Source organism: Podarcis cretensis (genome assembly GCF_951804945.1).
Source record: "Podarcis cretensis genome assembly, chromosome: 1".
Taxonomy (NCBI): domain Eukaryota; kingdom Metazoa; phylum Chordata; class Lepidosauria; order Squamata; family Lacertidae; genus Podarcis; species Podarcis cretensis.
The window spans coordinates 96,186,661-96,206,642 of record NC_137170.1 but is presented as its reverse complement, the minus strand read 5'-3'; the positions used below and the strand labels follow the sequence as shown (position 1 = coordinate 96,206,642).

General features: G+C 47.1%; 1 protein-coding gene across 2 annotated transcripts; it reads right to left on the bottom strand.

The window, feature by feature from the left end:
- Positions 1-7,296: 7,296 nt before the first annotated feature.
- On the bottom strand, positions 7,297-18,106 carry C1QL2 (complement C1q like 2). 2 transcript variants are annotated; one of them, XM_079994614.1, is made up of 3 exons: positions 18,023-18,106; positions 15,514-16,341; positions 7,297-8,664 (listed from the first exon to the last, which is right to left on the bottom strand). In XM_079994614.1, exons 1-3 carry the CDS (start codon positions 18,038-18,040, stop codon positions 8,485-8,487), a joined length of 1,026 nt encoding a protein of 341 aa, XP_079850740.1. In that variant the 5' UTR covers positions 18,041-18,106; the 3' UTR covers positions 7,297-8,484. The 2 variants fall into 2 exon arrangements, with proteins under 2 accessions (XP_079850740.1, XP_079850741.1); XM_079994615.1 differs by lacking the exon at positions 18,023-18,106 and adding an exon at positions 16,798-16,874.
- Between the last annotated feature and the right edge of the window lie 1,876 nt (positions 18,107-19,982).

The window sequence follows — 19,982 nt, the reverse complement described above, 5'->3', positions numbered from 1 at the left end:
CCTGGAGGGGTACCCTTGCTCTGTAGCACAACAAAACTGGGACAAACAAACAAAAAAAGCTTGAGCATTTGTGCTAGGCAAAGTTACAGGATTTCAGCAGGAAGTTACAGATTTCAGCAGTATAGGAACCCCCAAAACGTTTGCTGGCACAAAGGGTATTGAAAGCAAGATAACGCAGAACCACATTCATGAGCCCAAATCATCATGAACGAGCAATAAAAATGACATCTGGTGGGGCCCTAACACACTCTGGAAGTTTCACCCCAAACATTGGCCTTTTCATCATTCAGGATTAGATCTCATTGATCTATTTTTCAACACAGAATTGTAAGTAGGAAATATCTGGACTGGGCAATGCTTCCATTTTCAGGCAGAATTCTAATTAGCTGTCTGAGAAATATTGTCTGCAGGGCTTGTGGTTTCTGTTCTCTCCATCCACAAGACGGACCTTTAGCTTTCTATGCAAAGAAGCAAATCCACACCAAGAACACTAGCCACCATTATGACATGTTTCAATATTGTTGAGTAAGTGCCTTTATCCCAAGCAAGTTACGTGGATTGTATGTCGTGTTCTTCACAAGTGAGCAGAATTTTGAGACCTGAGACTCAGCTATCATGTTTTCAATTTGGAAATGAGCAAGCAATATCTTTCAAAGGATCAGAACCCCAAAGCAGGTTTGGGCACTGATTTCTGAATAGACACAGACACGGGAAAGGGGAAATCTTCTGAGTGCTACATAATTCACTCCTCTTGTTCTCCCCCAGTCGTCTCCCAATACCCCAGTTGTCTCCACCATCTGTTTGCACCACCACCTCTAAAGGGAGAGCAAGTACAAAATATAGGTCTTGCTTGCAATTGCCACTTTCGCAGGTGTCGAGAAAGAGCCACCTACCTCCTTGTTCCTGATGAGATTGCAAAGGGCTCCTGCAGAGAAAGGAGGAAAGCAACAAGGAACCAAAGGATTGATTGTGTAAACTGTTGCCGGAGTGGCAATAAGCATTTTTGCTTCTTTCCTGGGGTGTAAGCCAGCCTGATAATTAGTACATGGGCGATAAGCTGAAAATGAGACGTCTGGCGAAGGTGGTTCAAGCTTCCTTCTGACATTGATAATGTGCAGATACATAGATCACTGTCGGGGCAGAGTGCCATCGCAAGCCTGTGTCTTCCCATTGCCTCATCAATCCATCATCTGCTTAACCGCTGACACCTTGGCAGGCACTCACCGCCAGCCATGCATTTGAATTGCAAGGCATAGGCTCCACAGGGGAATACAGATTTGAGAATCTAAGATTCAAATTTGTTTAAGTATTGTGAACAGCAATTCCCTTGCAAGGTATCTTCATTGCCCTTTTGCCAAGGGGGAATGGTTGGGTCTTTTGTTAGAAGTACAAATTGCTCCTTAATGCAAAAGGATAAAGCAACGCGCAAAGCGCCTCCTTAGAATTCCTCCCGGCTCCCCGGTAATGCTGCCGCATGTCAATTTTAATTTTTTGAAATTTAAACTGAGGGCTTTGTGCCTAAGCTCCATCTTGTCACAAGGAGGAGAGGAATAAGTCAGAAAGGATTAGAAACCTGGTGGGGATTGCGCATCCATAGCAATTATGCTTCATTAGGGGTCTCTCAAACCTTGGTTTCCAACCATATTCTGGGGGTACCTGAGATTGCTAAGCGTGTCATCGTCACATCCTGTGGGTGGTCAGGAACATACCCATTTTCCCTTGGAGGAAGAGATCTGTGGAGTGGAGTGCAGTGTGTGTGTGTGTGTGTGTGTGTGTGTGTGTGTGTCAGAGACACACACACATAGAGAGAGAATTCCCCATTTGCATACCAGGTCCATAAGGAAGTCACATCAATTGTGAGGGCCAAAGCCAAGCAATTTAAACAACCCCCAAACTCTCCTAGGAAAAGAAAAATCTATCAACAACACAATTCCATTGGACATAGCAGTCAAGCCCGGTGGGGATCAGAAACCAATTCTTCTCTCACTTAGTAGTGGATTTGATGGTACAATACCCAAGTATTTGGGATTCAAGTGTGCGACTCTTGGAGCAGTAGAAAATCCCCACATGCATAAGGAAATTTGTAAAGTTTGCGAACTTGACCAAGTAAATACCCATGTGCAACTCTCTGGATAGCTGGGGGTAGACTCTGCAAGGAAATATAACTGGTTCCATATACTCTACGTGTTTTTGCCATGTGTGCTTGACCCCAAATGCATTGCAGCCCTCCAAACGGAGTGTTAGGGTTTTTTTTCTACACAGGAGTTCTGAATTCAATTTTCTGCTCAGCAGTGGAAAAACTCACTGAGCATCCTTGAACAAATTGCTCGCAGCATCAGTTTCCCATTTGTGGAAATGGCCAGCCTAGGAAGATTGCTGCGGGGACGAAACAAAAACTTGAATGAACCCGGAAATGTCTTGTGTTGCTGAGCATTTCTCTACACATTCCACTTGAGTGGTAAATCAAAATATATCCTGGTCAGTCTGTTCAAGGTGTTTCCCCATTTTTCACACTTCTAAGAGAGTTGAAGATGGTCTGGGACAGGGTTTTGGGGGGTGTTTTGTTTGTTTGTTTGTTTGTTTGTTTGTTTGTTTGTTTGTGGGGCTTTTTGGCAGGGTGTACAAACATATTTATTTTGTTTCATTGTCTCCTCTCTAACCAAACCGGTCTTGTGGGTTTGGAAACAATACAAAAACCTGTGATACCTGTTTAATAGAGGGGGAAGCATATGTACACTGTACAAGCAGCAATCTGTCCTTTAAACCACCTGCACTTCTCTGCTCTAATAAAGGAATATACACACACGGTGTGGACGTATGCAACCAATGGCAGGAGAATATCTTCCCTCCATCCCTATGGAAGAATCTTGTGTAAGGATCTTTCAAAACCTTATGTGTGTACATACTGACTTGCTCCCTGTTCCACAGTCTGGGTCTCTCTTCCATGTGATCACACTGTTGGGCATCTTTCCCGAGCTACAGCTCTCGAGCCTCTCATTAAAAGCATAGCTTGATTCCTTGCTAGGCACCTTGAGTCCAGGTCTTGATCCGTATTCTGGCAAATAACATGTTTGCCCTTTCAGTCAGCTACAGGCCTGGCACCAGGTATCAGCACCACTGGGCACTTGTTGAGGCTCACACTACAGAAGAGGGCCTACTCACAACTCCAAGAGCCTCCTGGCCCTGTCCTGTGGCTTCTTTCTCTTTCTGTAGCAAGTGACAGGAACAAGCAGAACAGGAGCAAGCAGAGGCAGAAGAAAGAACAGCTGGTAAGGCATGAGGCTTTTAATCTCAGGGTCATGGGTTCAAGCCCTGCTTTAGCCAAAAGACAGGGCATTGGACTTGATGGCTCTCAGATTCCCTTCCAACTCTACAATTCTAGAATTTTGCCTTTGCTCGGGTCTCTCACTCTCCAGGAGCCATACAGTTTGGCCAGGGGGATGCAGCAACAGTGGCAAGAGCAGGAAGGAAGTGGAGGCCCACTGTGGGCATTCTGCTCAACAGCCCCCCACCCAAGAAAAACCTGGAGCCAGCAGTGGCCACCAATGAGTTATGCATTTGCCCTGTCCTAGTCAACTGGCATTGATCATGAGTGGAAGAAGGAAGAAGCCCTGGCAAAATGGGATCAAAGCAAAAAATAAAAAGAAGTTCTTCAGGTGCTGCATAGCTAGTGGGACTCAACAGTGCAAGACTTTTGTGGGGAACCAAGCCCCATAATTTACTCCAATCGCTAAAGTGTGGAAGAGATTCACAACCTGAAGGAGGGAAATGCTGTTAATGGAATGCATCATCCTCACGCAATGATTTATTTATTTTTACTCAGACATATAAGTGATAGCTGGGAATTCAGACTTCTTTCCCATATCAGGATATGTTTGGGTGAAAGAACTCATTGCTGAGTGGCGCTAAGGCTGACATGGATTCAGAATTCCATTCAACAGAATTCAGGCTGGATGGTTTTCACAGCTGTTCGAACTTTGATATGTAGCATCTGCATCTGAAGTTACAAATTGCCAATGTTTATGTGCTTTCCCACATCGGAATCAGGACAAAGGTAACGGTCTCATGCTTCCATTTTTAATGTTCTGGAATGTTGAATTTTAAAGCTTCAGAACAGCAAACAGGAGCTTCAACTGATCTGTCCGATACAATGAAGCTGCTTTAATGGCCACAGTACAAACTGTAGTTTGCGCATAATAACTAGATGTAGCACCCTCACTTAGTGACTCGGAAAAGCTGCCCTGCACTACTTGATTGGCCTTAAATGCCCCATGCAGCAAAATAAAATGGCAAAATGGCTCTGAACTGACTCACATTGCCCTTAGCACAAGGCACTAGAGGGCTTTTGTCAGGGTTAAGCTCCCCTCCCCATTTCTGACTCATCTCCCTCCACTGACATGCTCTGGACAGTATTAATGAACATAGGAGGGAGGGCAGGTAAGCATTTGAACAGCAGTGCTATTAGCTGCAGCAACAGATGTAATAGAGCTCGCACTGGGTACTCATGTGGACCTCCAGCACATGGGCAGAATTAAGCCTACCAGGCCTCCATGTTTGGCCCGTAGTGCCATTTTGGTCTAGTGATGCCCACTTGCCTTGCGTAGTATGGTAAAGTACCGGTTCGGCCAAAAGGGATTTGGAGGCACTGCAAGTGAGCACAGGCCTTTGCAAAACCTAAGCTGACTGTGGAGTGTTGCAACTGTTGGGCTTTGCAGAGTGCTGTGCAAGGGGCTTTTCAAGACTGAACCATCAGCTGATCATCAGTGCGTAGTGGTCTGTGCCTTTGTCCTCGTGGCTTAATTTCAAATCTTGCCAGCAAAAAGGGGGGGGGCCACCTGACATCATTGTGATGTCCCACTCACCTGTCAAACCTGGCCCAGGGGAGGGGGGGAACACACCACTTTTGCACCCTGCTATAGAATAGCGGCACTGGCTGTAATATCTTGGTGGCTGGCTCCTTATGGCAAGGCAATTGACTATTGTTGCGTTATCATTTTCTGCCAGGATGTTACAAAAAAAACCAACCAAAACCCTAGATAATTGCTAGTGACAAAAGCATGCTTTTGAGGCATCCTTTCCATGCATTAAAAGCATTTCTTAGGGCAATATTAATCCAATCCTCGGCTGGGTTCCAGAAGTATGATATTCTGTCCCCGGTTAATAGATATGTGTGGGAATAGCCTCAGTGCAAAGGATTGTGCTGGCTGTTTTCAAACATAAATCCAAATGCACACTCCAGAAATAGTAAAGATTCCACAAGGGGAAAATCCACAAAATGATGGGGCATTGATGCAAGGGAAACAGGGAGCCTATTGCCATTTGACATATTTTTTAAAGGGCTTATCCAAGAGGTCCCAAGCCTGGATAGCAAATCAGGGCAGGCTAAGGCTTTATTCCCACCCCATTCTCTTTTGCAGAAACATATATTAGAACAAAATTCACAAGAAAAGTCATACATTTCTTAGGACCAACTAATGTGCAACTTATGATCTTTCAAATTATATACCTCTTTCTGTGGAAAATAACTTTTTATATGGGAGGAAATGGATGTTTCTGAGTATCATGGCACTAAGCCCTTGTCTCCAGATGATAATGGAGGCCATTCCTGCAGACATCATTAAGCCAAACCTTTTCAGTTTTCACAGGGGCATTATGGGACACAAAAGCAATGGAAGTGCCGTGTTAGCCCCATCTGCAGAATACATTTAAAGCAACACCACACCTCGTTAAACAGTCACAGCTTCCTCCAAAGAATCCTGGGAACTGGAGTTTGTCAAGGATGTTAAGAGATATTAGGAGACCCCAATTCTCATCACAGAGCTACAACTTCCATTGTACTTGAACAATTAACCCTCTTCCCATGGAATTCTGGGAACTGTAGTTCTGTGAAGGGAATAGGGTTCTCCTAAGAACTGTGTTTGGAGGAAGGGAAATTAGAGATACTGATAGATGATAGATGATAGATGATATAGATAGATGATAGATAGATAGATTTCCTAGCACCTGTTTGTGATGAGAGATTCCCCCGCCCCTCTGTTTTTTGGTTCTGGACTCTTTCTTCACACATCCCTCTTTCAATGAAACCTGTCACCCAATGTCAGCTTCTATTTCATTTCTTTTCCCACTTCCTTTGAATGTGTACATGAACAGATGCCTCGGCTCCATTCTCCACACTACCCTGCAAGAACAAAACTGCATGCAAGAGGTTTATACGCCTGACTTTTAAAAAGAAAATAATATGTAATTAAGTAGCAATAAGTTCCACATCAAAACTTATATTTGTTGAATAGGCTAGTTATCACTGCTTCTTTTGGGGCAAAACAACACCAGCTGAAAACTAGAATCCAGTAATAAATGCTGACAGGAGATCATGCTGGAAGATTGTGGCCCTTTGTTTCATTTTTATGCCAATGAATATGCCTCATTTTCCAATGTGTACAGCAACATAACAGATGTTCACAAAGCACAATTGTATATGCATCTACTCAGGAGTATGTGCCATTGACATGAATGAGCATTACTTGCTAGTAGGTCATGAAGAGTTGGACACGACTAAACAACTAAACAACAACAAAGTCTGTGCAGGATTGCAGGCTTAATGTTTGGTTCTCTATCTAAAATGGGGGGAGGACCTTTCCCCTTCCAAATATTATTATTGTGATTGTGTACTCCAGACTAGAAGGATGGACAGAGGGCATCCAGGCCATCATAATCCATATTCCTTAATGTAGGTGTGGGTTCTGTCTAGCTATCAGGACTCTGCCTAGGCCACACTCCACTCCTGGCCACCTGCCCGCTCTGCAAACCATGACCCTTACTGGTCCTACTGCACCTCCAAGTGGTTTTGCCTAAATGGAAGGCGTCTTGACCTCTGACCATATCATATCCCCTTGCTTGCCTGGATGGAGGATAGCCTGGGAGAATGTACAAAGGTAAATTCATATTAGTTGCTTCACCCACTTGGGCCTTGAGCCCTGAACACCACTAGCTACCCAGAATCCGAAAAAGCTTCCCCTGTGCTAATGGGTCCCTCATTTTGCTTTGATTCAAGGAAGCCAGGAAAGCAAACTCCAGGTTTATATTCATGAATTTCATGAGCCTGCTCATTATTATCCAGATTGGGCAGTGCTGCCAACAAAGAGAAAGGGGAGGTTGTCCGCACCAATAGGTCAAGGTATTTCAATGACAAACACACACACCCTAAAGAGTTGTTGTTTTTTTAATTCTCGTTCCCATTCTGCCAGCTGTTCTTCCTTCCCTTAGGCAACATTAGAAGAGAGACACGGTAGAAAACCATTGTCAAAAAAGATAATTTAATGTGTTATTTCTTTTTTTTTCTTTTGCTCATTCATTTGCTTTTAAGACAGGAGATTAAACTTTTCAGTACCATCACCCACACAAGTATTGCATTGCACAAGGGTGGATGAAAGAAATAAAGAAATAAAATATATATTTATAGAGTATAAATCAAAACAGTTATATCTGAATCCCCTACATACAAAGCAGCATAACGAACGGCCAATGCAGTGTCACAATAATTCTGTCCTGTTCTCCAGACGTTTAGTAAAAGCAATGATTGTACATAAAGAGAAATAAAGTGCTAAGGCCCATCCATTCTGCTTTGTGTATAAGTGGTTTCTGCCTTGGGTCCTTCATATACACATAGTGGCCTGGTTGGTTTTATACAGAACACAAATGGCTGCAGTACCCACTGATTAAAGAAGTTTGTTGGGTCAATGGACACCTTGCTTTTAACTGCTTCTGGAATCAACGGAGAGACTCTAACTCAATGGCAAGGCACCCGCTCTGTTCATCAGAAGTTGGAGATTGAGTCCTGACTTATTTTCAGCAATGGAATAGGCTTTCCGACAGCAAGACTGTAAGCCACCTGTAATCATGGCGAGCTGGGCTGGAAATTTATTGATTGTACTGGTGGCTCAACAATACGGGCTTGCATGTGGTGCAATTTTGTTTTATTTCTATGTAACAGATTGGCAAAAAAAAATCAGGTACTGTGCTATCTCAGCACAGATTCTGAGGCAAGGCTGCTTAATGAAGGCTACATAGTCTCATAATTAAACAACAGAGGCAATTCTTAAAATCCTGGGATGTTACGCAGATAACTGCACAACAATGTTTCCATCAGTACTGGAACACCTTTTTCACCAGAGACAGTGAGGATTTAACTCCACATTAGAAGAAAATGTGATAAATGAATGGATTGGTTCATGGTGCTAATTAACCAGTTACTGCTTTCAGCCCTGCTCGTCTCATAGTGTAATCTGAACAACAGGATACACACAAAAAGATAGAACACATCAATGGCTGGAAGGGAAAAGCCGTCTGCTTCCCTTCCACACTTCAATCAATGAAACGTAAGAGTTTGTTTAGAATGAAGCTTAAAGTGACCTGAAGAGTAGACCCCCAGGAAAGGCGTGGCAGGGGAATGAGGCGAAGGACCACGCCTTGGTACACTTGGCTTTGTCAATCGGGGTATAAAAGAAAGCCAGAGAAAGTGCTGTACTTATTGTTGTTGCCTCCGTGGGCTTTGCCTCCATCCAGTTTGACATACACCTCGTCCCCAGAGTCCAGGTGCAGCACCACACTGTTGCTGGCGTAGTCGTAATTCTGGTCTGCATCCTGAGCAATGGCACTCGCCCGCACCTGCAAAGCACATCATGCCAAAAGTGAAGATGGATTCAGCACCTTGCAGCTTCCGTGGTCTGCCCTCAAGCCTTCTCTACTATGCATTTCTCAACCCACCTCCCACCCCTGCCCATGCTCTCCTCACACACTCTCTTCCCCTCTCATGCAAGCATCATTCCCGATGCTCAAGATCAACAGCTGCAATATTTCTATCTGCAAAATGCCTTGTGTATGATTCACTATGGAAAGGTAGGCTCAGATGCCAAAATAAGTTCAAATAATTTTCTCTCCCCTTCATGCCAAATGCACCCCTTCCTGCTATCTTACTACAATTCCAACCATCTTCACCTTCTCTTCAATGTGCCATACAAAAATGACTCCTAAAAGTGGGATTTGAAGCAAATGTGAGCATTCCGTCCTCCATTGGCAAAGCTCCTAGGGGAATGTCAAAGGGGTGCCCATAAGACAGTTTCGATAACACTGAAAGCTGCATACATCCCATCAAAGCAAATTTGGAAATACCTCCTCAGGTAAAACATCAAAGCAGGTTTAAGGAAATTCACAGCAGTGCCCAGGACCAGTGAAATTTCTCAGGGGAGAAGGGCCACACCTACTTATTACCACCCCTTCATATGAACCCTATTCTGACCCTTCCCATTTGCCCTTCACAGTGAAGATATCATCTTTCCTACCCTCTCTTCCCTTATACTGTCTCTTATCTGTATTTTCGAACCGTATCCCTTACTTTTTCCTTTCCCTCCATTGTTGTATACAATGAGAACATTGAATGTGACAGTAAAAGACATATAGTTTAACCTCCTTGACTAGAAATATTCTTTTTGCTCGAATCCACACAAACAGATGCCCATTCAGCCTGTCTCTTAAAACTTCCATTGATGGAGGTTCCTTGGGCACTTTATTCCACTGCCAAACATCTCCATGCTGTGGTCGCCACAGTAGAGCGCTCTCTCTCTCTCTCTCTCTCTCTCTCTCTCTCTCTCTCATCCCATATCCGTAAAGCCTTTCATGGTTTCCTCCTCTTCACCCTCTCCTTTGCCTTCTCTTCTATATACTTTTGCTTTCCTCACTTTCTGTTATTTCAATTTAGGCCCCAACTGCACAATATAGTTTAAACCCAGTCATATCACTTTAAACAGTCATGGCTTTCCATAGTTTGTTAAGGACGTTGAAAGTTGTTAGGAGACCTCTATCCCCCTCACAAAGCCACAATTCCCAGAGTTCCCTGGAAAGAGGGGACAACTCTCAGGACCCTTAACAAATGACAGTGCCTAGGATTCCTCGGGCGCAGCCATTACTACTTAAAGTCGTACAATATTCATTATGTGTTATTTGTTTTGAAGATATATACCCCCACCCTTTTGTAAAATGAGCCTCAAGGGGATGATGATGATGATAATAATAATAATAATAATAATAATAATAATAATAATAATAATAATACCGTGCCCATTCAACTGGGTTGCCCCATCTCAAAATATACATCTCTTCACATTTCTTTACATGTACACACACACACACACACACACACAGAGAGAGAGAGAGAGAGAGAGATGCAATACAATATAATCCTCTGACAGATGAATGGACCAGTGGTGAAGTCCCACGACAGCTCAATGGCATTCTCCTTCCTTGGCCTGAATATTTAAAGTTCTTTTGCAATAACCCATGAAGGTTTCTTTTAATGTAGTGCTGATAAGGTGAAGTCACTGTATTGATCTCTTTTGCCATAGTTATAAACCAGGCTTACAAATGCTCAAACATGTATCAGAGCACATTGATATGTTGCGTTGCCACCGCTATGTGAATTGGTGACCATTTCCCTTTCTTCGTGGCCTCTCCTTTGCGTTCCCCTCCTTTCTTTAAATCCTCACAGGCTCCTCTTCCTCTTGTGTTTCACTTCCACAAGTTTCATCCCTCTCCCCACCTTTTTGCACCTCACACTTGCTCAGGGGTGCAGTCCATTCTGTGGCAACAAAGGAAAACTTTCTTTCCTTGGTGTAATTTATCTCGCTGCCCAAGTGACTACTCAGCAAAGTTTCCACCCTTGAATGCCCATCCTTCTGCGGGCACTAGGCTTCCTCAAATAGCTGCTGCTTTCCAAATGAGATATCATATTTCCTACTAAGAGAAAAGTGTCTAATGTAGAAAGGTTCTATGGTGTGGTCTGGAGGCATAAGAGGCTGGAGCTAACCAGGCCTGAGTCTGGTCAGGGTCTCACCATCTGGAAACTGCTTGTACACTGCTTTGCGTTCCATAACAGGAGACAGATGGGGTATAAATGTAGTAAGAAATCAGCAGGGGATATTATGGGCGTGAGGAATTCCTGGGTAGAAATGTTACACCCATAAGAATGCAGAGGTGGCAATGTTCCCCTAGGCCTGCCTCTCTACAGGAGTTGGTCACATCTATGAAGTCTTCCGATTTCCTTCCTACTAATTCCTATCCATGAGATCGTGGACAGAAGAAACTGCAGTTGGGAGCAAGTGAGAAATGTTAATATTCTGAGAACGGAATCCACATTGGTTTTAGCATGGCCGTGTAGTCGCTCAATGATCCTGAAGGGCTCAAGAGAGCTGTCCATGGTTCTGGAGAAAAGGAGTGTGTAAATCAAAAGTGAGTTGAGGCCAGAGGCTAATGGCCACCACAGAGTTGGGCCATCCTGCAAAACCATTGAGCAGGAAGGAATGTCCACTTCTTTTCTATCCCCACATATAGAAAGGACTTGCAAGTGTAAACAGTGGTGCAGGCAATTTTAGACCCTGCTTTTCATAGTCTCACACCGTCTCTTTAAGACGTCAGGAATAACATGGGGTTTACTTATGTAGCCTTGATAGCAAACACATTTCCTTGGGAATATGCCCAGCTACCCACCCAATGACTACAAAATGCGTTTGAAACTTAAAAGCAAATATAGGTTGCTGTGATGAACAGTGTCTGGTCCAGTGGGTCTCCTGGCATGCCCAAGCCAATGCAAGTCCTGATGCAGAGCATGTTAGACTCTTCATCCATCATCTGCCATTCTGTGGGTGGTCACTAGGAAGTCCCTTGCACTATGGGGTCCTTGGCTTCAACCCCAAGGTCCAACCCTAGCTGCACCCACCAGGTGTAAGTAACAAGTGAGCATTTTTGTGGTAGTTCTTGGATCATGCAAGCACATCCTCCTCTCTTTTGCTCAGTTTTGGCAGATGGGCCAACATTTCCTGTCCACAGAGGAAGAGGAGCCATAGAACTAGGATGCTTCTAGGAATAGAAGCCTCCATAGTATTAAGTGGCAAAGACAGCCAGGAAGCACCAGAGATATCAGAACTTAGGCTCTTCAGGCTGAGCATGGATTGGGAGAAGATGCCAAAGGGGAAAGCATAGAGCACAGAATTCTCCACAGAAATGAGTCACTGGGGAGTCAAGATGCTGACTTTGCCTCCAGGGGGACCCCAGGCTTCTTGCTGAAGATCCTAGGTAATGGGTGTCTGTTTTTATTACAAAAGAAACTGCCTAGTGACACTGGGATTGTCCCCCTTTCAAATTGTGGCAGATCTTGGAGTAAGATTCCTAGTTGAAGGGTTCCCCTCACTTCTAGATGGATAATGCCTCCTCAACTCCATCTCAAAATCTGGGTCCTAGGCCAAGGGATTCAGATTGGAGATCTCAGTGTGTCCAGCGCAAAGCTTTAGCAAGCTTTGATTGACAGGATCTATCAGGCCTCCATTAAAAAATAAATTGGGCCCCTAGACTGAAGGTCCTAGCTTGAGCTCTCATTCCCTGCCCCTCCAACCCTATATATGGGAGGGTCAAATTTACAATCTTAGGATCTCTTTCTGAGTGCAGAGGAGAGGATTTTGAAGCTGAAATTCTCCTTCTAAGCATGCCTCCACTGTCTAACAGTGGGGGGGGGGCAACTGTGGGTGGGAGCCATAGCTCAAGAGCAGAGCATCTGCTTTGCCTGCAGAAGCAGCAGCAGACAGCAAAGTGGGGCAGCAGAGCTCACCTGACTTCCAGTCAGTCACATTGCTGCCACTTACCAGGAATTAGAGGGGAGGGGGAAGTAGGCACAATGCAAACACACCAGCAGAAGTGCCTGGTTAGCTCTCCACCCATCTGCCACCTCTCTCCTCCCTTTCTACCTTCATGTAAGCAGCAGCAACATGATCAACCAGAGGCCAGGTTAATGCCCCGCATGGGGTAGGATTGCAAGTTACACTTTCTACCAACCAGTTAAGAGCCCAGTTTAGAAATCCATGAGCCTCACTAATTCCAACTCTTCCCCATTCTTGCCAAATCATCCCCCATGCTTTTCTGAAAACAGGTAAATGGACCGTGCAATGGGGAAGTGCCCCCTCTGCCTTCATCCCATGTACTTCAAGAACTACCCCCAAATGGAGGTGCTCTCCAAAATTCTGAGTGGTCCTCATCATGGTTGTAATGACTTAGAACTACTTATAAAATGGGTTGCTACCGCCGTGTTGTGAGTCTCCACACCATCACTAGTGGCCAGGAACCAGGAGAAGAGGCATGGAGACTCACAGCATAGAGATGACAACCCACGGAGTAGGTACTTCTAGATCAAGAATGGGAAACCTGTCTCCTTCCAGATCTTGCTGGACTACGACTCTCGGCACCCCGACCATTAACTATGCTGGCTGTGAGTGATGGGTGCGGGAGTTCAAGGGCATCAGGAGGGTCCAGGTTCCCCATCCCTGCTCTAGATGTCACAGCCAGAATGGGGATTACACATCATGCTGGGGGGGGGGGCACTTTCAGCAGCCTCCTCACAGCAAGTGTAACTCGTGCTCCATCCCTTGCTGACTCTGAGCTGAATGTGTGGACTGCTTCCGTGAAAAAGGACTGGGTGATATTCAACTAGGATTAGTGCTACTATAAAACGACCTTCCTCCCTCTCTTCCCCTCACAAGTGCCCTGCCCTGTCCCCAAATCTACTCTCTGCAGGGTTAGGGGGAAGCCCAGAATAGATTTACGGGAGAATAGAGGAGAGAGGAGAAAGTTCCCTCGCAAGCTCTCTTCAGCACTACTTTGAATGCATCCCATTATGTTTGGGGTGACACCAGATGCTTGTTCTTGACCATTTCATACATGCTGAATCAATAAGCATGGATTGGCTCGAAGTCTCTTGGATCTCTGAAACATGGTGAGCATAACTACCACAAGATCCAAAACTGTTTCTCCTTGCTGTGACAAGTCATGCTCCCTTAGCTGTGCAACCTTGATCATGCAACTGGAGGAGAGGACATGCCACAGTTTCCATGATGCAGCAAAGACAACAGCCTGAGAAGCTCCCATATTCATACATACAATCAGGGGGTATGTCTCTACTTCACATGCGGCCATTCAAATCTGTCAGATCTCCACATGTTAGCCTATCTATCTCCTTTTGGGTGGAGGTCCCCAGGCTGTGAGGCCTCTCTTTGAAGTAAGATTTCACAGATGGTGGCCCTGACATGCATGATGCAACACACACACACCCCTCAGATGATTGGAAGTTCAGGATGGTGAGAGTAGAAAGCCTGTATGCCAACCTCCAAGGATGAAATCTTAAGCAGGAGGAAGGGCAAGGAAGGGGATCAAGAGTCTCCATGTGAGTTGAAGTCCTGTACTCAGCTCTCATTTGAACAGATGGTTGTCCATGTCCCCATCACAATGAAGCCTGAGTGCTAAAGATCTCATGCAAACTTTCTCTTAGATGACTCCCTGCAGGTTTAACTGTATTGCATAACAATGCCTGTAACCAAAACCCAACACACATATCTCCTTTTCTCCCCTCAGGAAGACATTGAAGAAGATAATTTGGAGTGAAGATGGTGTGGGAAAGAAGACCCTGAAGTATTCTTCTGCCCTCAACTTGTCTATGCCAAATGCCCTCCCCTTGTGCAAATACCCAAATACATATTTCTGTGCATTAGTGAAGATTTGACAGGAAGTTCTCTTGGGGGGGGAGGTTCCATTTAGAGATGTCTTGAGGTCATTGACACCTACTCAGGTGTCAAAATCTCTTGGTCTCAAGGAGAAAGTTGGTGAATTCTTGGGAATTCTCAGTGCCATCAGGGCAGGACTTTGGGGTAGAGGATCAGGGCTGCTCTCAGCAGGAGTAAGAGCGTCTCCAAAGGCAGCAGGACTAACTTCTTACCACATTTTGAGGTAAGTGAAAACAACACACATTACCATCTAAAAAGACTTCACCCCGTCTTAAATTACTTAGTTGCACCACTGGGGCACTCTGGGTGCGTGCGATAAGATTATTTTATAATTGAAATACCCACCCACCAGAATAGTCCCCTAATCGGCAGTTGACTTCAAGCGGCACAGTCATCGAGATACCTTGATCTTGAACCTCCTTTTGTCAAATCCTTTAATTTAGGAGCCTCGTCGAAGTGAGGTTTTAGGGTGGGGGGGGGGAGTTTCCTTACTAAAACCGGGAGCCCCTTTTCCGGCTGGGATATCTGGAGGGCTTGTTAACACATCGCTTGATCTCGACACTGACTGGACCGCGCGAGAGAGATGTATTTTGAGTTTAGATCGGATCATAGGAAAGTTCTCTCGCTCGCCCCGTCGTTCGATCTGTGAGGCTACAGCCATCAGTCCAAGAGCCAACCGGGCCGTTACACATCTGGACTAGCCCCAAATATCCCCTTGTCCCCAAGTTCAGCGTTCGGTTTAGCTGACACCTCCGGAGAAGCTATCCCCCACCCCACCCATCCATGCCTCCAAGCTAACTAGGTGGCGTCTGAGACTGTCCCCGGAGGAAGGATTCCCATCCCCTCAACACGCACATACAGAGGCGAAGACTGGGTCCCCCGACCCGCTGTTCCCCGCTGGCCCGTGCCCAGCACCCACCTGCCCGTTCTTGCAGAGGTCCGCCCACATGCTGGTGCCGTCGCCTCCGCGCATGAGGATGTGGTAGGTGAAGAAGTAGATACCGCGCACCTGGCAGGTGAACTTGCCCGTGGTGGGATCGTAGTGGTTGCCCAAGTTGGTCACCACGTCGTCGAACTTGAGCACCTCGTAGCCCTCGTGGGGACTCTTCAGGCCCACGTAGAAGGCGATCTTGGGGCCGCTGAAAGCAGCGCTCAGCGCTCCCGTCACCTCGCTTCCGGGCGCCGGGCTGCTGCTACTGCCGCCCATGCCCGAGCCCACACCTCCAGCCGTCGTCGCAGTTCCGGGGGACCCGATGCCGGGCACCGACAGCCCCGGTAGTCCCGGCTTCCCCGAATCGCCCCTCTCGCCTGGGGGTCCTCTAGGGCCCGGGGGACCAGGTTCCCCGGGGGGTCCCCTCGGCCCCGGCTTGCCTGGACGGCCGGGGTCGCCCTTGGGTCCCTGGATGAAGGGCGGCGGTGGCGGCGGCGGGTTGGCACTCAGCTCTTGCATGGCTTCGAGGGCGGCCGTGGTGCCTCCGGGGCGGCTGGACGGTCCGGCGGCAGCGCTACTGGCGCTGTAGGGGTCGCAGATCATGCGGCAGGTGCCCATCATCTCGTAGTGCGCCTGGCCCTTGGACGGCGCCTGCACCAGGATGGGGACGGCGATGAGCAGGATGAGGCCCATGGCCAGGGCGATCCCCACGGCGGCCACCAGCCGCTTCCTCCTCTGCCAGAGCCGGGCAGCGAGCGCCAACAGGTCTTCCTTGCTGGGCGAAGTAATGGTGACTTCTCTCGACGGCGAGCCTGCCTGCCGGGGTGGGGGGAGAGAAGAAGCAGGAGAAAGACGAGTCAGTCGCGGCCAACCAACCCCCAGCCCGGGGCGAGCGAGAGGCCACCTCCTGTCCCGATCAGCCCGTCAGGGTGGCACCCTCCCGGGGGCACCCTCCGCCTCTACCGATGCCCTTCATGGTGGCATCACTGAGATGCGAAGACAGGAGGGAAGCAGGACAAGGAGGAGGAGGAGGAGGAGGAAGAGGAGTAAGAGACGCCGCTTATCCCTCTGGAGGAGGAGGGAGACCCCGGACTAGACTAGACTGACGTAGAGGAGACCTCTTCTTCCCTCCGCCCCCCCCCCATCTACAGCGCCCCTTCCCTTTCCCCTATGATGATCACATCATCGCAATCCAGCCAGCCCCCTCCGCACCCCTCGCCCCTTCCCTCGGGGGCTTACAGACCGTTCGCACAAACACACGCGCGCACTCACTAGCGCGCTCCCTCGAACATCCTCCGCTGCCCTCGAGCAGGCGGGACGCGGGCGCAGCAGCTCTCAGCGGGCGTCGCGCAAACAGGTGGACGAGCGAGCGCCCCCGATGTGTTGAGCCTCCCCCCTCCCCCCCCCCACTTCACCAAGCGTCCAGGACATCGTCCCTCTTCCTCCTTCTCCTCCCTGCTCCCCTCCTGCTTAGCAAAGAGTCAGAGGATTTGGTAGCCCCCCCCCCCGTTTATTTCTACCAAGGAAGTTCCCGTTTTCCAAAACTGCAAATACCGTCAGAGGGGAAATCTCCCTCCAATCCCCCCTGACGGATGAGCAAGCAAGAGACGCGCGGTCTGTCCAGGGAGAGACACTCACCGCCAGAGTCCTCCTTTATCTCGCGCGAACTGTTGGAGAGATGGAGGGAGAGAGAGATCACATCTGGCCAGCTGCGTGGTGGGGGGAGGGGGAGAGAAGGCAAGGTCCTTGCCAAGGGGCCACACCGACCACCACCAGGCGACCAAGTTTTTCGGAGAACAGCCGGGGAAGAGAAAGAAGAAGAAGAAGAAGAAGAAGAAGAAGAAGAAGAAGAAGAAGAAGAAGAGAGCCTGCTGCGACGAAATTGCAAACCTGGCGAATTTCCCCTCCTCCTAGACGTGACCCCTAAGTTGAACAGGAGATATGGGCTGCATGGCTTCTTTTGCTCCCGCGCCCCTTCTTACTGGAGTCAGTTTCAGTACTCGCAGACCTTTTTTAAAAAAAAATCTATTGCCTCTTATTTTCTGCCCTTCTCTCCCCCCCCCCACCAAAAAAAATGGCTATCGCGACTCTGCCTCTTTGCTTTTTTTTCTTCTGCTTTTCTGCGTGCTTTTCTGTGTCCTGCTGCTTATTATGACTTGCTCGCCCGATGACTCCGCGAATGGAACGGATGGAGGAAGGGCGCGACTTGATGCGCGAGGGGACCCTGCCATTGGAGCAGGGCAATGCCGTTATTTGAAGCGACTAAAATGGCAGAAAGCAGTGAGCAAGCTTTTGAGTGCTGCAGAGCTCTTCTTCAAGCTAGAGGGCAGGAGAGAGGAGAGGGGTGGAAAGAGAGCCTGAGCTGCAGTTTGCCAGAGTCTGAGGATGGAGAGCTGTAAGTCTTTACAGAGTATGTCTACGTAGAACGAAATCCAATGGGACTCCTTACAACCCCCTACACACTTACCTCAGGCTACATTCCAATGGATTCCCTTACCTCTGAGCAGACAGGCATTAGGATTGCTCTGCAAAGTAGATCAGTCTCTGCTGGGAGCAAAACTTGCACTGACTTCCAGGTAAACAACCATGAGATCCAGCCACTTGTGCAGTTCCTTGTTAGGCATCTTTCTCCACACTCAGCTTCAACAGCTAACAGCCAGAGCCTATGCATGTTGACGTTCATTCTGTTGCACACTTAATAGGGTAAATTCTCAAGTAAGTGTCCATGGCAGCCCCACAGGTCCCGGGACACCTTGAAGAGGGACCCATTTATTGCAGCATGAGTGTTTCTAACTCAAAGCTGGGATGCACGAGAAGTGTGGGATTCTTTGGGAATTTGGTCTCTGGGTAGCAGGAGAAAAGACATGGCTAGGAATATTTACTTATGAAGGAGCCTGCCTGAGAATGTGGAATTAGCAAGACAATATTCTGTTCCTACTAACTCTATTGGTGTTTTTTGCTGTGACTTCCCCACCACCACCAAATCACACCCCATATGTGATTGAAATATATCCTGTGAACCAGCAGTGTGCAGGTTCATGCTTCAACAACTTTCCACAGCTGCAGCCATTCCAAGAAGAATGTGGGTGCCCTTGCAGAAACTGCTACCAGGTGTGTATCTCACCACAGGGCTGGTTCATCCTTAAATGAGCATCCCTCAGTTTCTCTGGACATGCTCACTTGGTGGCTGGCAAAGTGAAAGAATGATCTGGAGCTAAAGATCTGTGGTGCTTCATTTATATTTGCTAGTCATTCCTGGGTGAAACAGCCCAGTAGTAGCTGGCACAAACGAACACATGTGCACACAGATGACCGTGGAAGCCAAAATGTTTGGCAACAATTACATTCACAACAGTCCTATTTTGAAGGCTCCTCCCTCGTATTTGTCCTTCTGCCTAGACGGACAGTGGTCCTGGGTCTTTCTTACTGCCACAGTTTATGGTCTGCAATGTAATGTGTCCAGAAACTAGCGAATTAAAGTGTTCTGCAGATTTGCATCTCTTCAGGAAGAATTTAACCTTGTTCCCAGCGTCAAAAGCAGCAAGCCATGCTGGCTATATTGTCACTTAACAGAGTGACGAGAAGCAATTTGGTTAGCAAACTCACTTCCGTCATCCCTGCTCATATCAAACATTTGACGGTGTTCAAGTGTTCTTTTCATGAAGTTGCTCACTGTTCAGCCAGGCTGAACGCAAATACTGTATCTGTCAATGCTGCAAATAAGAGAGAGGGAAGAGAACTACAGTCCCGATCATTTCTTCAGCATTTTTTAAATTTGACAAATGCTTTATAACCGTGCCCTCACAGCAACCTTGTGAGGTCATTGCCTGCTCTGGCCGAAAGGAAAAAGACCACAGAAGTCATTAAGCAGCAGTCCTCAGAGCTATGGCGGTGTGAGGGATTTACACCCCACCCAGCTCAGATACACAGCTACAAGCTACTACTCCTATGAGGAAGCACTAAGGCTGCATTCCATCAGGCAATTTCAGGTAACAGTTTTTGTTGGATTTTCTTTCTTTCTTTCTGTCTTTTTCTACTTTTTGTCTTGCTTTGGGTCTTTCCATTGTTAACATTAAGCTTTGTTTCAATAGAATTTTACTGGTTGTCTTCAAATTTGGTTTTCTGCATCCTTAGTAAAGGAAAGCTGTGCAGAAATGCTGGAAACAGGTGAGAGTGCAATGTCATTTCTCTTCTCCAGGATGTTCCAAGAGTGTAAAGGCACCTACCTGGGTTCAACTTTCCTTTGGAAGGAGACCGATGGAGGTTTGTAGGCATTTTGTAGCATTTGCTGGTGCTTTTCAAATATACAGGCTGGACATAGGTGTAGTTTTCACAACCTAAAGCAGGAGTGGCAATTTTATTTTATTTATTTTTTGTATGGGGGGCTTTATTCCCTTGGAACAAACACTTAAACTTCCCCTGTGTACACACTCCTGTTTACTCTGCACCCAATGCGC